Here is a 19,077-nt window from a genome sequence, read left to right on the forward strand (position 1 = left end):
GCCATGCAGTGCTCTATTAGTGATAGTGAGAATTTTAAACTGAATCCTGTACTGTACAGGAAGCCAGTGAAAGGAGCTGAGAATGGGAGTAATGTGGGAGTATCTGCTTGACTTAGTAAGTAGCCTAGCAGCAGCATTTTGAATGGACTGTAAGCGAGAGAGGACAGATTTGTTAAGGGAAGAGAAAAGAGCATTACAATAATCAATGCGGGAAGAGATGAAAGCATGAAGAAGCATCTCTAATTCTGTGTAAGACACCATAGATCTCAGTTTACTAATGTTACGCAGATGAAAAAAAACATGATTTGGTTAACTGTTTGATAAGTGTTTCGAAAGACAAGGATTTATCAAAAGTCACCCCTAGATTTCTCAGACTGGACCGAACAAAAGGTGAATAAGGCCCAATATTCTGTATAATCTCAGGTGTAACATTATCAGGAGCAAATATTCACACCTCTGTTTTACCAGTGTTCAGCTGCAAAAAATTTCCTCCCATCCACTCCTTGATGGCATCTAGGAGCCTAGACACCTCCTTGGGTTTAAAATTAAAATGAAGTTGTAAATCATCTGCATCCATATGATAAGTGATATTAAAACTATTTATAATATGACCCAGCGGTAACATGTACAGTGTAAAAAGGAGTGGGCCCAGAACTGACCCCTGCGGGACACCACAAGAAAGAGGAGAGAAAGTCCCCTATGGAAACATTAAAACTCCTACTAGTAAGATAAGAGGTAAACCAATCTAATACAATCCCTGAGATGCCCACCCAGTCACGTAGCCTCTTAATCAGAATGTGATGGTCTACAGTGTTAAAAGTAGAGCTAAGGTCAAGGAGCACAAGTACAGAGCATTCACCTGCATCTGCAGCCATTTGAATGTCATGAGTGACCCTTAAAAGGGCAGTTTCAGTTGAATGACGTTTCCAAAAACCAGATTGAAATTTATCTGTGTGTATTAGCTGTGAGAAATTTACATGCCCGCCTGCACATACTTTATATTTGTCACAAATCCAGGGGGTTGGATGCAAATGCAGGCTTGATTGAATTAACAACTAACAACCCAGCAAAAGACAGGAAAACCTATAAAAACAAAGGACTAGACTTTGTTTCCCTGAGCACAAAAGCTACTTATAATGCAAGGAAATAATAACTATACAACAGCATGACCAACAACTAAGGAGGGAAAACCCAGAACTTAAATAGGGGAACCAATTAATGGAACACAAAACAGGCAAGCACACAAACACAGGAAGTGAGGCAGACAACAAAGGAAAAAAAAAATCAAAATTGTGAATGAGGGTGCCATCTGGTGGTCTGGAGGGGCTGTGACAATATTTATGATCGATTTATTCCAGATTACCCTCTGGTCTTGGATTGATTCATGATACTGATGTCAAAATTATATTGAATTTGATTTAAAAAAAATTTGAAGAAAAATTTTAATGAAGAAAAATTGTGACTATGCTACAAATAGAGGTTTCATCTTCTTCTTTTGGCTGCTCCCATTAGGGGTTACCACAGCGGATCATCATCATCCACATATTTGATTTGGCATAGGTTTTTACACCAGATGCCCTTCTTAATGCAACCCTCCCCAATCTATCCGGGCTTGGGACCAGCACTAAGCTTGTGCAACCCCAGTAGCTGGGTATTTCACCTAATCTGCATGTCTTTGAACCGGAGCACCCAAAGGAAACCCACAGAGACACGGGGAGAACATGCAAACTCCACAGAGAAAGGCCCCCATCAGCCATGAGGTTCAAACCCAGAACCTTTTTGCTGTGAGGCGACAGTGCTAACCACCATGCCACCCATGAACAGAGGTTTAATATTGTAAACTAATTGTGGTAATGGTTCATCATATCTTATGATCGTAAATTTTTATTATTATTATTATTATTATGGACATTCTCTCAAAATTTCCATTGAATAAACAAAGTGTCTGAACTTGGAAAAGTGATCAGTTGAAACATAATGAGCTTCATAGTAGCTTCTGAGGCATCATTTTAATGAAAATTGAGAAAAAGACAGAAATAGAGCTCCAAAGTTGGCTAAACTGACCGTCTCAGTGGTCTGTCTCTTGATTGCAGTGGCGCAGGTGTCAATCGAAAGCTTAAAACTTATGATCTCTTTTTAACAGTTATAATATGGTTGTGTAACCATATAACCTATAATGCATTTATTCATTGTGTTCCAGAGGTATCACTCACTTCACAAGTACAAATAATGGAGCAGGCTCTCCATGAAAGAATGCAATCATGTGATCAGCATGCACTCCATATATTTCAACTCTATGGGTTGCACAGTTTGGGACGTCTGATTTTCAAAAAGTGCAACTGCATTAAATGCATGATCATGAAAGTACTGAGTTCCATGATGCACAATGTCGCATTTTTGCAGCGTGATACATTGTTACACATCTATTAAAGATAAAGGATAAAACTCACTGGTTTAAGTTGTCCTGTTAGTTATTTTAGATCATCTGCAGTTTCACACTTTAGAAAACGAAACCATCAGGCTCTTTATTATGGCATTGTGATAAGCTTAGGAATCACCAGAATTACACCACAGTGTTGAATTATCTATTTTGATTGGTCAGAAGGTTTAAGTGATTGATAAGCTCACTATCTGATGTCATCAGGGTAAGTTTCTTTTTGTGTCTAGCTCCTCTTAGAGTTCGAGTCTGGTTGGCGTCAGGCGGTTTGCTTGATCATTGGGGATCTAAATCTATATCTGAACTTCTGCAAAGTAGCTTTCTGACATCTCAAAAGGCAAAATATGGACATTGATGTATTTCTGCTGTGAATGTAATAAAATTGTCTATCTATCGATTTATTATTTTTATTTCACTACTAGAGAACCATGGAAGTTCTATGTACTGCTGGTTTTCTATACAGAGCCACGATTTAGAAAGCATAGCAGACAGTGAGAAAAAAAGAAAAGAAAAAAGGGAAGTATGCTAGTACAAAGCAACTTCACCAAAAAGTAGGAAGAGCATTTGTCATATGAGTCTCTTGGAGAAACATGAGCTTTTACTTACTAGATGTTTCTGTAACTCTCTTTGTGTTCTTCCTCTGTATATCAGGTAAGACTAAAACTGTATCATTCCTACATGATGTGTGTATGTCTGTGTCCTTCATTTTCTAAAGGTTTAAATAAGCTCTTATAACCTAATTCCTTTCATGAAGCAATAGTTCTTCAATCTTTCATTATTGGTAGACCAAATTTGTCTAAGTAGTGACCTAGTGATTCATAATAGTCCTGATTGTTGTGAATCAGTCTTTGAGTAATGCTAATGCTGTTTCCTAATGTGGTTTCCTACCAGCTAATGCTGTTTCCTAATGTGTTTTATTTGCAGATGTCGAAAGCATGAGGACACTGAAAAATGTAGCTGCAAAACATGGAGGATCTGTCACTATTCCGTGTCTTTATGATGAGCAATACAAAGCAAACCCAAAATTCTGGTGCAAAGGGTACTATTGGTCTTCCTGCAAAATAGTAGCCTATGCAAACTCAAAAGAAGGTTCATCAGTCACTGATTATCCAGCACAGAATATGATGACTGTAGATCTAAACCCTGACTCTGATTCTGGATCGCATTGGTGCGCTGCAGAAATTGGAAATCAGTGGAAACCAGATGACCGTGATTATTTTTACCTGACGGTTAGTAAAGGTAAGAAACCTCCATGAGGCAGAAATATAAGGATTGTTATAGAGTCACCATTCATTAGCTGCCTTTTTATTCAGATCCTGATCTGTCTGTGATGGAGAGCAGAGTGAGAGGAAAGGAAGGAGGCAGCATCACAGTCCAGTGTGTCTACAGCGCTGCGTATCAGAAGAAACAGAAGCAGTGGTGCAAATTCAAAGATGGGTCATGCCAAACAGTGAGTAGGACTGACACGTCCCAGAATTCAGCAGTGCACATCAGTGATGATGGGAAAAAGTTCTTCACTGTGAAGATGAGTAAACTGAAGAAGAGTGATGCTGGCTGGTACTGGTGCAGTGCAGAAGATCTGCAGGTTCCTGTTCATATCAGTGTTGGTGATGAAGCTCCAGGTATTACATTTGATTTCATGAAACAGTGGAAAGAAACTATTCATGGTAGTTAATTTACACTGAAAAAAAAAAAACTGGGCCGGTAAGCTGACTTTAGCTTGTCACCAGCCTCAGCAAGTCAAATTGATTAGATTAGATTAGATTAGATTAGATTAGATTAGATTAGATTAGATTAGATTAGATTAGATAGAACTTTATTGATCCCTTTGGGAGGGTTCCCTCAGGGAAATTAAAATTCCAGCAGCATCATTACAGGATAAACAGAGAATAGAAAATAGAGAAAACTTCTCATCTCATTCCCATTCTCATCTCATTATCTCTAGCCGCTTTATCCTTCTACAGGGTCGCAGGCAAGCTGGAGCCTATCCCAGCTGACTACGGGCGAAAGGCGGGGTACACCCTGGACAAGTCGCCAGGTCAGAGAAAACTTCTAGATAAATTAAATTAAATGAAGTATTTACATATACAAATATAAAAAAGAATAAGATGGGGGGGGGAGTCCAGCAGGAGAGGTATTGCACATTGTCCAGTATTGCTTTTTGTCAGGCTAGGCTACTGCTCCTTCCCGTCCTCTGTCCTCCTGTTACCCCTCCTCACCCCCAGAGAGGAGTTGTACAGTCTGATGGCGTGAGGGACAAAGGAGTTTTTAAGTCTGTTCGTCCTGCACTTGGGAAGGAGCATTCTGTCACTGAACAGGCTCCTCTGGTTGCTGATGACGGTGTGCAGAGGGTGACTGGCATCGTCCATGATGTTCAGTAGTTCATCCATAGTCCTCTTCTCTGCCACGTTGGTCAGGTTTGATCATTTTAACAGGGTTTTGGACATTTACAGCCTATAATTTTACCAGCCTTGATGGTCAAGCTGATTCTAATTGATTGATCTGGTTCTAAATGGTCAGGTCTGATGATTTCAGTGGGATTTTAGACATTTGCAGCCTTGTTCTAGCTGATCAGGGGTGGGTTTCTCAAGAGCATCGCAGCACAAAGGTCATTGTTAAATGGTAGAGCAAGCAGCACAATGAATGCTCTCTCTCCTAGTTAAGATGCTTTTAGTGTTAAGAGGCTTTTGGGGAAACTCATTGCAGACTGGTTCCAGCTGGTCAGATTTGATGGTTGTAGTGGGGTTTTGGACATTTACAGACTGGTTCTAATTGGGAAGGTTAGATGATTTTAGAGAGGTTTGGAACATGGCTGTTTCTAGTTTGTAAAGCTGGTTCCAGCTGATCAGTATTAATCATGTTGGATACTTGTGGTTGATTCTAGCTGGTTAGACTGCTTCTGGTCTGTGGTGGGTTTCCCAAAAACCTCTTAATGCTGAGAGCATCTTAACTAGGAGAGAGAGAGTGTTCATTGTGCTGCTCGTGCTACCATTTAATGATGATCTTTGTGCTACGATGCTTTTGGGAAACTCAGCACAAACTGGTTCCAGTTGGTCAGGTTGACAAGCCCAGTTGGACAACTTGGTTCTAGTAAGTTTTGGACACTAATAATCTGATTTCAACTGGTGAAGTTGACCAGCCCATGAGACCAAATAACCACTGTAGAAAAGACAGCTAGGCCGGGTTGGAAGACCACCTGAACCAACCTATCTAAGACGAGCAACCATCTTAGAAACCTGACTGGTTGGTCAGGCTGCTTCTCACTAGTTGAGCTGGTTCTAGCTGGTCAGTTTTGATACTCTTAAAAGGTATCTAGACACATTATAAGCTAGATCTAGCTGGTTCTAGCTGGTCAAGTTGTTGTAGTTGTTCATTAGTTCTGTAAGTGTTTATTTGGTTAAGGAGTTTATTTGGTTCTGTTCCTCTGAATCAGAAAAGAATAAAAACTAAAACTTAAAGTGACCCAGGTCGATGTATTAAAAAGATGAATAGTACCCTGTAGAGCTCGAATAACCCCTCGGTACTTGAATCACACGCTGTATTGCCCGCTGCCTCATGCCTGTGAAGGAGAATGACCTAGAAAAACACTGCGTGCTAATGTTTACATTTAGGTACAGAAATGGTCGAAGTTTATCCTCATTATAATATTATAACGAGCGAGGTCACAACAAACATGGAGGAACCGGCGGCCTCCGACACAGAAGCGAGCACTCGAGAGCCTTCAAGCTCACATGTGTGTTTAGATTTGGAATATTTCAATTCTAACCTGTATAAAAGTTGATGTTTCTCAAAGTGCAAACTCTTGTCACTCACCTGTCCAGTAACATCTTGGCAAAGTTGGCATCAGATGCCGTGTTTGTTTTTGCCTATTTCAGCCATCCATCAGGAAAGCTGGCCAGCAATATTTACCCGGCGTGTCTGCCGTGTTTTTTCCCTCTCTTTTCTGACATGTTTTGCCTCTGATAATGCCAGATACTTCCTTAAAATCATTGTTTTTTTGTCTCAATTTAGGAGTCTTTGTTCGATCTGGGCAATCCGCCATGTTTGCTGTGGCTCCATGGTCGTGACCTCTGACCCGCGCATGTCCTCATGTTACTTTTCCAAACTGGCTGCCGAGCGAGCGGTTTGTAAACAGACTAACGTGGGTAGGACGCCCCGCATTGGGAAATAAAATGTATTGAAACAAGATGATGTGTACCAGCTGAGGGGATGGGTATCAGCTCAAACAATTCAGAAAGGGGAGTGGATTAAATGATTCCTAAATCAGCACATCGACCTGTGTCACGTTAAACTCTATTCAACATTATAAATGCCAACACTTGTTTCAATTAAAGACACTTTTATTTCTTAAAGCCATTTTTAAGGCATCTTTATGATAAGTGTATACCAGTAGATAATGTTAACCTTTGTAATTCCTTCATAAAGCAATTTGATTGCAATACTTGTTGTCAGAGTGTAAAACCAGAATTTATTGATGTCCTTATTGTGAAAAAAAAGTATTGTACAATTACAGAAAGTATATCTGTAAGTCATTATTTCCTTTATGTTTTTATGTTGGCCAATCTTTCTGCTCTGAAATTGTTTTATGCTCGTCACAGGTCTGCCTCAAAACCAAAGGATAGATTCAGGATCAGATATGTATGTACTGAGTTTTTTTTTTTTTTTTAACCCGAATACCAAATGTAGCGACAACGTACTTTTTAAAAAAATTTGTCTTTACCAAGCCAAACATTTTTCAGTTTCTAATTTTGATGGCAAATATTTTCAATGTCTCCTCTTTCAACACAGTTATGACACGATCCTGGCTCTTTGCATCATCTCCGGGCTCTTGTTGGTGCTCGTGGTGGTTGGTTTGGTCATCTGGAAACTTAAGCAGAAACACAGTCAGTAGCCTTTTTCATGCATTCTCAAAAATATATATTCAGTATCTGCATTTATTTCTCTGTTTCTTTTTCTTCTCTGTTTTCCTCTATGGAACGGATACGCCATAATACCTGTGGTATGTACAGTGGATATAAAAAGTGCACACACCTTGTTAAAATGATCGGTTTTTCTGATGTAAAAAAAAATGAGACCACGATAAATAATTTGAAAATTTTTCCCACCTTTAATGTGACCTATAACCTGTACAATTCAATTGAAAAACAAACAAATCTGTTAGGGGGAAACATAAAAAATAAAAAAACGTACAATAAGCTGGTTGCATAAGTGTGCACACCCTTAAACTAATATTTTGTTGAAGCACCTTTTGATTTAATTACAGCATTCAGTCTTTTTTGGTCGGAGTCTATCAGCCTGCCACATCTAGACTTGGCAATATTTGCCCACTCGTCCTTGTAAAAGTGCTCCGAATCTGTCAGATTGCGAGGGAACCTCTTGTGCACAGCCCTCTTCAGGCCACCCCACAGATTTTCAATTGGATTTCGGTCTGGGCTCTGGCTGGGCCGTTCCAAAACTTTTTTTAGGTCATTGTCATGCTGAAAGATGAAATTCCTCTTCATCTTCAGCTTTCTAGCAGACACCTGAAGGTTTTGGTCCAAAATTGACTGGTATTTAGAACTGTTCATAATTCCCTCCACCTTGACTAAAGCCCCTGTTCCAGCTGAAGAAAAACAACCCCAAAACATGATGCTGCCACCACCATGCTTCACCGTGGGTATGGGATTCTTTTAGTGATGTGCAGTGTTTTTGCACCAAACATACCTTTTGGAATTGTGGCCAAAAAGTTCAACCTTGGTTTCATCAGACCATAACACATTTTCCCACATGCTTTTGGGAGAGTTGATGCATTTTTTTTTTTTGCAAAATTTAGCCGGGCCTGGATGTTTTTCTTTGACCCTACCTCATAGTCCAGACATGTGGAGAATACGGGAGATTGTCGTCACATGTAGTACACAACCAGCACTTGCCAGAAATTCCTGCAGCTCCTTCAGTGTTACCGTAGGCCTCTCAGCAGCCTCCCTGACCAGTTTTTATCTTGTCTTTTCATCAATTTTGGAGGGACGTCCAGTTCTCTGTAATGTCACTGTTGTCCCATATTTTCTCCACTTCTTGATGACGGTCTTCACTGTGCTCCATGGTATATCTAATGCCGTGGAAATGTTTTTGTATCCTTCTCCTGACTGATACCTTTCAACAATGAGATCCCTCTGATGCTTTGTAAGCTCTCTGTGAGCCCTGGCTTTTGCTGCAGGATGCAGCTGAGTAAATGTCTGAACTTTATTTGGGGTTAATCAGAGTCATTTTAATTGATGGTAGGTGTGAACCCAAAAAGACTGAATGCTGTAATTAAATAAAAAGGTGCTTCAACAAAGTATTAGTTTAAGGGTGTGCATACTTATGCAACCAGCTTATTGTGCGTTTTTATTTTTTTGTTTTTCTCCCTCACATGTTTTTTTTTTTTTTCAATTGAATTGTACAGGTTATAGGTCACATTAAATGTGGGAAAAGTTTTTAAATTATTTATCGTGGTCTCATTTTTTTTTACATCAAAAAACCTAATCAATTTAATGGGGTGTGTGCACTTTTTATATCCACTGATATGATTTTTACATAATCTTACCTTATCTAATCTACCTGCTCTCATTGGCCATTTTATCAGATAAATCAGACAATCACTAGTCTGTGTGACTCTACAGTCTGGGCTAGAAAGAAATCAGCCCCAGCCTCTGCTTCTTACATGATTTATTTTTTCTTATAGTCAGCGGTGGTGCAATAGTTCTTGGTTTTATGGAAGTAAAACATAATCCTTTTTAAGTCAGCAGATTAAATGATGTGGATGGCAAATAATTTTAACCATAATTTTATTATTTGTACTTGAAAGACAGGAGCAGTTATAGCTTTAGCAGTTTTTTTTTCTCTCTCTTTTGCAGTTGGACTGTTAGTCACAAATAAAGGACATAGCAATACTCTGGTATGTGTTACATGTGTTACTTAATTGTGTACTTTCCCATACTGAACAACAGGAAGAAGTCTGAGAGCGGTCATCCACCGCCCCCCCCCCCCCCCCCCCCCCTTTTCTGATGAGACTTAGGTTACTGTCATTTTTAATCAAGGTTTCATTTTCTTTGTGAAAACCTCAGAACCATCATACTTTAAAAAAAAAAAAAGTATAAGGAAAGCAAAATTTCCTGATTAGTCATCTAATTCAGTTATATTTCTGTCTTGGGGAATTGAGTATGTGCATGTTTATGTCTCCAAATGTAGCATCCCAAAGCATGTGAAGATGCAGTGACACATAGGATTATGGCACATGGACAATGCAAGGTATGTTAATACTAAATGCAGAGATGGACAAAGTACCCAACTTCATTACTTGCAGTGGTGCTTCAAAGTTTGTGAACCCTTTAGAATTGTCTATATTTCTGCATAAATATGACCTAAAACATCATCAGATTTTCACACAAGTCCTAAAAGTAGATAAAGAGAACCCAGTTAAACAAATGAGACAAAAAATAATCCAATATTATATATATATATATATATATATATATATATATATATATATATATATATATGTGTGTGTGTGTGTGTGAGTGGCAAAAGTATGTGAACCTTTGCTTTCAGTATCTGGTGTGACCCACTTGTGCAGCAATAACTGCAACTAAACGTTTCTGGGAACTGTTGATCAGTCCTGCACACCGGCTTGGAGGAATTTTAGCCCATTCCTCCATACAGAACAGCTTCAACTCTGGGATGTTGGTGGGTTTCCTCACATGAACTGCTCACTTCAGGTCCTTCCACAACATTTCGATTGGATTAAGGTCAGGACTTTGACTTGGCCATTCCAAAACATTCACTTTATTCTTCTTTAACCATTCTTTGATAGAACGACTTGTGTGCTTAGGGTCGTTGTCTTGCTGCATGACCCACCTTCTCTTGAGATTCAGTTCATGGACAGATGTCCTGACATTTTCCTTTAGAATTCGCTGGTATAATTCAGAATTCATTGCTCCATCAATGATGGTAAGCCGTCCTAGCCCAGATGCAGCAAAACAGGCCCAAACCATGATACTACCACCACCATGTTTCACAGATGGGATAAGGTTCTTATGCTGGAATGCAGTGTTTTCCTTTCTCCAAACATAATGCTTCTCATTTAAACCAAAAAGTTCTATTTTGGTCTCATCCATCCACAAAACATTTTTCCAATAGCCTTCTGGCTTGTCCACGTGATCTTTAGCAAACTGCAGATGAGCAGCAATGTTCTTTTTGGAGAGCAGTGGCTTTCTCCTTGCAACCCTGCCATGCACACCATTTGTTGTTCAGTGTTCTCCTGATGATGGACTCATGAACATTAATATTAGCCAATGTGAGAGAGGCCTTCAGTTGCTTAGAAGTTACCCTGGGGTCCTTTGTGACCTCGCCGACTATTACACGCCTTGCTCTTGGAGTGATCTTTGTTGGTCGACCACTCCTGGGGATGGTAACAGTGGTCTTGAATTTCCTCCATTTGTACACAATCTGTCTGCCTGTGGATTGGTGGAGTCCAAACTCTTTACAGTAGAGATGGTTTTGTAACCTTTTTCAGCCTGATGAGCATCAACAACGCTTTTTCTGAGGTCCTCAGAAATCTCCTTTGTTCGTGCCATGATACACTTCCACAAACATGTGTTGTGAAGATCAGACTTTGATAGATCCCTGTTCTTTAAATAAAACAGGGTGCCCACTCACACCTGATTGTCATCCCATTGATTGAAAACACCTGACTCTAATTTCACCTTCAAATGAACTGCTAATCCTAGAGGTTCACATACTTTTGCCACTCACAGATATGTAATATTGGATCATTTTCCTCAATAAATAAATGACCAAGTATGATCCCTTATTATTATTATTATTATTATTATTATTATTATTATTATTATTATTATTAATGGCTCAGCTGGCTGTTCATGTAAATATATTAATTATTTCCTCGTATGATAAGTGGAATGGATTTATTCATTATTTCAAAAGTTTGGTTTCATGCTTCAATATACTGTATGTGTATCTGTAGAGATTATATAGTAAAGTGTTACCAGTTAAACAAAATACGGAAAAGCAGTCCACATCAAAGTAAACATGTGTTCGTCTGCTATCTCCAGGCCTCATCAGCTTCTGAGCCGGACGTCACCTACAGCACAGTCAGAATCTCTCACCATCCATCAGTAAGAACCAAATATAAAGAACTACTGATGCACAAAACATGGTCTGAACCATGTGCCAGTCAAGCAGCTGAGCAATAAATCCAAACCAGTACATTTCATTTTAACCCAAATTCAATTACAATGCTTAGATACATGAATTGAAATATATTTTCTTTTTAAGTATGATTTTCAGGTCTCTTCAGATGCCCCAAATGACAAGGTCATCTACAGCTCAATAAAACATTCCTAATGAAAGGTGAGTACAACAACAACAACGTCAACCATTTATGTGTAGATTTCCTGCACAGGCTCACAATCAAGTAAGCAATAAAACACTTGGGAGCGTTCTGATTTGGGAAAATAATCAAAGACAATGTGAAGCGTTCGTTTTATCTTTTTATCTGTCTACAGCAGCAAAACAAGTTAGTTCCTGTTAATGTATTTTATAAGAAACTTCTCCTATATATATTTTTACATGAATCCCACCACAGTGACATCTAATGGATTTTCCCCAGAATGCCACATACAGTACATTGAATTTGCAATGCAAATAGCTGTATTTCTTCTTTAAAAAAATCCTTATATCAAGTTCCAGTATCTATTTATTCTTGTCCTTCTTCCATTTACATATAAATGCAAGAACCCACAAAGTTGTCCATACATCTACATCTCATCTCATTATCTCTAGCCACTTTATCCTATTCTACAGGGTTGCAGGCAAGCTGGAGCCTATCCCAGCTGACTACGGGCGAAAGGCGAGGTACACCCTGGACAAGTCGCCAGGTCATCACAGGGCTGACACATAGACACAGACAACCATTCACACTCACATTCACACCTATGGTCAATTTAGAGTCACCAGTTAACCTAACCTGCATGTCTTTGGACTGTGGGGGAAACCGGAGCACCCGGAGGAAACCCACGCGGACACAGGGAGAACATGCAAACTCCGCACAGAAAGGCCCTCGCCGGCCACGGGGCTCGAACCCGGACCTTCTTGCTGTGAGGCGACAGTGCTAACCACTACACCACCGTGCCGCCCTGTCTTGAAGTTAATAAGACAAAAAGAATCTACGGAGAAAATTACGAAGAAGATGGTGAAAAACTTAAAGTTTCAGCTGTTATATGCAGCTAAGTTATATCTCTTGCTGTTACAAAACACTAAAACTGGCGACTCCTTCCACAAATGCCAAATAAACATCTCCTCGCAGAAAAATTCTCCATATCAACAATGCCACACATTTCAGCCTGCTTATGTGCAGTATCCGCCATGTGTACTAGCCGTTACTATAGAAACAATAACGTATTATGACGTTGTAGAATGCACACAGTCATTTAAACCTGGGATTTGAATTACAGTCAAATTACTGCTTGAACCGCTGTTATAGAATATTAATCAACACCTTCTGATCAATCAGAATCAAGAATTCAGCAATGCTGTGGTATTTTTAAATAATATTGGCTGGCGTTTTTTCATGGTATATCAGATATATTCCATTCAGCTAGTATTATATTGAACGAGTCAAAGATGAGTAGCTGAATGGAATATATCTGATATACCATGAAAAAAAATCCAGCTATTATTATTATTAGGGCCCGAGCCCTATGGGCGAAGGCCCTATTGTTCTTGTAAGAGTTCACTATTATTCTTCTTCTTCCGTCTTCTTCTTCTTCTTCTTCTTCTTCTTCCGTCTTCTTCTTCTTCTTTATTTTTCTCCGCTGTTGGGCCATTTTCGGGGCGCTTGCCATGGGCGAAAACGCACGAAATTTGGCACCAGTTCCGAGAATTGCCACCGCTACTCAGAACCAGAAGCCCAAACTTGGCCGGGGCTCAGGGCCTCTATAGCGCCCCCTAAGTCGTTGTGATTTTGGCCTCCCGCATTAAGGTGCCTGGGTGCCATGTCGTTTGTGGTAGTGGCATGCCATTTGGTATGCATATGTATCTCACTAAGCCGGACAAAAATGTAATGCCAATGCATTAGCCACGCCCAACAGGAAGTGAGGTAATTGCACTTTTGTGCGAAATGCATGGCCACGAAGACGGTGCAACTCCTCCTAGACCGTTCATAGGAATGTCACCAAAATTGATACCCATCATCTACAGACATGGCTGACAAAAGTTACTAAATACGTTTCACGTAGGATAAACCGTTCAGAAGTTATACGTCAATCAATTTTCGATGCAAAATTTTACATGCTTAAAAATTCATAACAAATCTTCTGATTGCTCAAAACTGCTCATACTTCACAGGCAGATCACTCATTGGGCTTCTAACATGTTACCCAATTTCTGTGATATTTCGCCACTGGGGGCGCTATTTTTGGGCAAAAATTCCAATCTTTCCTCAAATTTGATCAAACTTCACGGCCACCCTCTTACTACCTCCCATGTCATGTATACCACATTTTGGAAATTTTCGTCCATGGGGGGCGCTGTTTTTGGCCGACGCAATTGCTCCAAAACGGGTTTTTGGTAAATAATTCCATCATGCTTTTCCTTCACACCACTACCTTGTGATAGTACGTTGATGTTGTAGACACTTATTTTTCCAACTCATAATCGCTCATGTACAGCATAGCGCCACCTACTGACATGGGAAAAACCAAAAAATTTATTCTTGAAAAATCTATATCTCATCTTCTATTTACTCAATTGTCATCAAACTTCATACGCAAACTCTTCATAGCTCCCCTGAGATGTACGCCAAATTTTGTGCACTTTCGCCCCTGGGGGTGCTGGTTATGGCAGAAATGATATTGCAGCTTCTGATTTGTCAAACTTGGCAGGCAAACTCTTTACAAGACCCTTATTGGGGCGCTTGCCATGGTCGACAACGCACAAAATTTGGCTCCTTTTTCTTAGACTGCCACCGCTACTGAGAACCAGAAGCACAGATCCAGGCGGGCCTCAGGGCCTCTATAGCGCCCCCTAACTCGTTGTGATTTTGGCCTCCCGCATTAAGGTGCCTGGTTGCCATGTAGTTTGTAGTAGTGGCATGCCATTTGGTACGCATATGTATCTCACTAAGCCGGACAAAAATTTAATGCCAATGCATTAGCCACGCCCAACAGGAAGTGAGGTAATTTCACTTTTGTGCGAAATGCATGGCCACGAACACGGCGCAACTCCTCCTAGACCGTTCATAGGAATGTCACCAAAATTGATACACATCATCTACAGACAAGGCTGACAAAAGTTTCTAAATACGTTTCACGTAGCATAAACCGTTCAGAAGTTATACGTCAATCAATTTTCAATGCAAGATTTTACATGCTTAAAAATTCATAACAAATCTTCTAATTGCTCAAACCTGCTCATACTTCACACGCAAATCACTCATTGGGCTTCTGACATGTTACCCAATTTCTGTGATATTTCGCCACTGGGGGCGCTATTTTTGGGCAAAACATCCAATCTTTCCTCAAATTTGGTCAAACTTCACGGCCACCCTCGTTCTTCCTCCCATGTCATGTATACCACATTTTGGGAATTTTCGTCCATGGGGGGCGCTGTTTTTGGCCGACGCAATTGCTCCAAAACGGGTTTTTGGTAAATAATTCCATAATGCTTTTCCTTCACTCCACTACCTTGTGATAGTACGTTGCTGTTGTAGACACTTATTTTTCCAACTCATAATCGCTCATGTACAGCGTAGCGCCACCTACTGACATGGGAAAAACCAAAAAATTTATTCTTCAAAAATCTATATCTCATCTTCTATTTGCTCAATTGTCTTCAAACTTCATACGCAAACTCTTCATAGCTCACCTGACATATACCCCAAATTTTGTGCACTTTCGCCCCTGGGGGTGCTGGTTATGGCAAAAATGATATTGCAGCTTCTGATTTGTCAAACTTGGCAAGCAAACTCTTTACGGTATTTCGCGGGGACGCATGCCCCCGCCCCCCTTGGCCGCTGGCGCGAGGGCCCGTCGAGGCCGCTTGCGGCTTTAATTATTATTATTATTATAATACTACATTCCTTTTAGGTGTTCAGCGCGTATTTCTCTTTCAAAATTCTCTCTAAATCTTCCGTGTTTAATGAAACAAACCTGGCAGCAATGTTTGTGTACAAATTGTCACAGTTGCTCGCTAGTGTGGAAGTTTTATATCTCCAATGTGTGATGTCATGTTGTCTTGACAACCATGCATTATCATAAACCATATTCATCGCTCATTCTCCTTTGGGTAGAGTGACGTAATACACGTAGGATAAGCGATATGCTAACAATATTACATGCTATCAAATCAAATGAATGAAACCTGCTAGAAGGGAATAGAACACGTTTTAATTTCATTGAAAAAGTGTCCTGTATGTATAATATTACATATTAATGCATTCAGCTTCTTTTTTTTTATTGTTCTTGGCATTGGTGTTATTAGAAAAGTATTATGTGTAAAAAATACTCGTAATTAAAGAGAAAAATAGTTCTGAAAACATACTATAGAAATAGGGAGAAAACTTTAATTAAATTTAATGTGAATCAAATTGAATGTGAATCCATTTCAGCATGTAATGCTTTCTGAGCAGAAATTTTATTTCGTAATTACGTTTAATGTTTTGTTGTTTTTTTTTCCCCCACTCAGGCTACCGAAATAACATCAGCACTGGAAAGACTTCGCAAGCAGTGGTGGTAGTACACACCATTTTTGTGTCACTCCATCCAGAATCTGGAATCGTTTACTATGGGCAGATTTGTCTTTTCTGTTGATTCTTTTGCAATCATAAACTTCTCTGGTTGTGTCAGTCGGAGCATGTCTCACTGTTGGAGGAAATTATTGCTTTGTCTGCTTTTTTTTTTTGAAGTAGACAGGAGAACTCTGATGCGTAGAATTTACAGAAGTGTGTGTGTGTCTTTTAACAATGATTTCTGTAATATATCTACTGTCAAGGTATATCCAGGAACTAAGCTTTATAATACCATCATTAATTTCTTAACACAGTTTTTGTGTGTGTGTTCAAAATGCTCAATGCAGGATAGAATCAGATAGAATGATTCATTTTCTGTAATGCTAGCCTCTGCTATTATGCCAAAAAATTATATTCACTAGTTTCCCGAGGGGAAAACCAGTGAATATAATTATTTGTCACCACAGGATAAGTGGCTACAGATAATGGATGGATGGATGGTTTTCCTATGGAAGAGGATTAGGGCCACTGTGAGGAAAAAAAGTGAGTTCTGACTTTTCTCAGAATTCTGACTTTTAAACTTTTCTCAGAATTCTTACTTTAATCTCAGAATTCTGACTTTTTTTCTCAGAATTCTGAGATTAAAGTCAGAATTCTGAGAAAAAAGGCAGAATTCTGAGTTTAAAGTCAGAATTCTGTGAAAAAAGGCAGAATTCTGAGTTTAAAGTCAGAATTCTGTGAAAAAAGGCAGAATTCTGAGTTAAGTCAGAATTCTGAGAAAGTCAGAACTCACTTTTTTTTTCTCACAGTGGCCCTAATCCTCTTCTGTATTTTCCCCTCACCATGAATGTGTGAATATTGTTTTTTTAATTAAATATGCAAACTGTGAAAAATTAAATGTGATATCAAATCAGTAAACAAATTCGAGGTTTTTTTTTTTTACTTTTAAACAAGTATAAATGAGTACTGTATATATACACACTAGTATTTGATTTAGATCACTTAACAGATATATTTGCTTGTTAAATCTTTAGCATTGACGATACGGTTCGCTGTTTGAGGACGTAAATATACATCACTGATTACACTTCGCTTGGAGATTTGTTGTTCACAAAAGATGAACATGGAGAAGTACATGTGTTCGAGAAGCTTTGTATCTCAAACACACAGAGTTCAAAAACGACATAGTTCCTACTTCAGCAGCAAACGTCATTCACCAAACATGTCTTTATTAATAAAATACATTCGGGATATTTGGAAAAATGAGAAAAAATATTTGTTGATAGGTTTTGCTTTTGTTTTAAGGATCGTCTTCCTGTGTTGTTCAGTATACTCTTCCAAACTCTACAGAGCTGTTTTTTTTCTTAAATAGGCAGGCAGTCTGGTATTTTCCACAGGCTTACAGTATTTTACAGACCCTCCAGGATTTCGCCATGTTGCGATTGGCAACTTCAACCAATCCCTGCGAATTCAGGGCGGTGTTGCAATTATATCCAATCACCGCAACTTTCCCGCAAATTTGACCAATCGTTGGCGTCGTCTTGAGGTGACGTCGACAAACTACCTTCCACCTTCCAGTGTTGCCAGATTGGGCGGTTTCAAGTGCATTTTGGCGGGTTTTGAACATATTTTGGGCTGGAAAACGTCAGCAGTATCTGGCAACATTGCTTACTTCCGTGTTTCCGTTCAAGAGAAGCAGCATGTGCGAGTCAGTGTTAGCCTGGCTAGCGCGACTTCAAAGCTCTCCGAGCATTTGGTCTGGCCAAGGTATTAAGCCAAACCGTTTCCCAGAGCCTGTGGTTGACCCGCCTCCCTGAAATGCCTCAGTTTGCTACTGGTCGAAGCCAGAAAAGGCTGTGACGAAGCTTAAACCAGTCACATCACTCTTTCCTCTGACGTATGTGACGCGACGGGGCTAACTGGTAGATTAAACTCTTACCGAAGCCGGTCAGGAGCAAGGCGAAAACGTCCTTCCTTTCAATAAATACCTCCAGGGCTGCTCTTTGCTCCATTTTCAATGAAAACTTCCCGTTGAATGCTTTCAATACAGCATCTACCGCTGTGTTAAAGGCTTGCCGCTGCTCCATATTCGTGATGTGAATGAAGCGCTTCCGGCATAGATTCTGTAAACAATCTATGGCTTCCGGTCGCAGTTCTACTACGTCACTGCCTTGAACACGCCTCTACCCAGGGCTGTTGGAGATGCTCAAAGTTGATTGGTTCCCGATTTTTCGGGAGCTTGGAAATGCTGTAGATAGCCTGCCTGGCCAGACTAAGCTCGGAACAGGCCCTCGTGTTGCATCACCCTTAGGATGGGCGGGCCCAGGTTAAGTCAGTGTTTCTGTAGGCTTAAATTCTGTTACTGAACGTGTGTTACGTTTACAGTGAAGGACTGTGCATACTTTACATTATTTTTTTACTTAATGCAAGAAATTAATGGATGCCAGCATTTTTGCCAAAATGGTATTTTATTTTCCATTGTTTACCCTGGTGAAAAATAAATGTGCTAAGTGTACTAAAATTTAGCATACTTTTATGTACTTGAAGCCACACTAATCATCAATATACTTCGTGTGTTTATGATTAGTTAACTTGAGGCATGCTATTTTGGAACAACGAATTTTGTACTAAATATATTTTAATTGTAATTAAATTGTAGAAAAGTGCAACTTGAAGTGTATTTAGTGTACTTTTATGTGCTAAAGTGGAACAACTTAAAGTATATTTTGTGTACTTTAAGTATAACTTTATATGTACTAATATATGCTTAATTAGTCAAATTAAAGTGTACTTTGTTTGCATTATAGTACACTTTAGAAATTAGTACACTAAGTACACTTTAGAAATTGCACATAACTTTCACTTAAAGTATATTTTAGTA

At 39.5% G+C, this 19,077-nt stretch overlaps 1 protein-coding gene across 1 annotated transcript in view; it reads left to right on the forward strand.

The window, feature by feature from the left end:
• Nucleotides 1-18,801, forward strand: part of LOC132871317 (polymeric immunoglobulin receptor-like) — a 38,296-nt gene extending 19,495 nt beyond the window's left edge. The window contains exons 10-19 of the mRNA XM_060905429.1: nt 3,013-3,088; nt 3,362-3,676; nt 3,751-4,059; nt 7,036-7,075; nt 7,226-7,320; nt 9,310-9,350; nt 9,644-9,703; nt 11,524-11,586; nt 11,747-11,821; nt 16,154-18,801. Coding sequence (XP_060761412.1) covers nt 3,013-3,088; nt 3,362-3,676; nt 3,751-4,059; nt 7,036-7,075; nt 7,226-7,320; nt 9,310-9,350; nt 9,644-9,703; nt 11,524-11,586; nt 11,747-11,815 — 1,068 coding nt within the window. The 3' untranslated portion in view covers nt 11,816-11,821; nt 16,154-18,801. The remainder of the gene's footprint in view (nt 1-3,012; nt 3,089-3,361; nt 3,677-3,750; nt 4,060-7,035; nt 7,076-7,225; nt 7,321-9,309; nt 9,351-9,643; nt 9,704-11,523; nt 11,587-11,746; nt 11,822-16,153) is intronic.
• The last annotated feature ends 276 nt before the right edge of the window (nt 18,802-19,077 follow it).

This window comes from Neoarius graeffei, chromosome 23 (genome assembly GCF_027579695.1).
Source record: "Neoarius graeffei isolate fNeoGra1 chromosome 23, fNeoGra1.pri, whole genome shotgun sequence".
Classification (NCBI taxonomy): domain Eukaryota; kingdom Metazoa; phylum Chordata; class Actinopteri; order Siluriformes; family Ariidae; genus Neoarius; species Neoarius graeffei.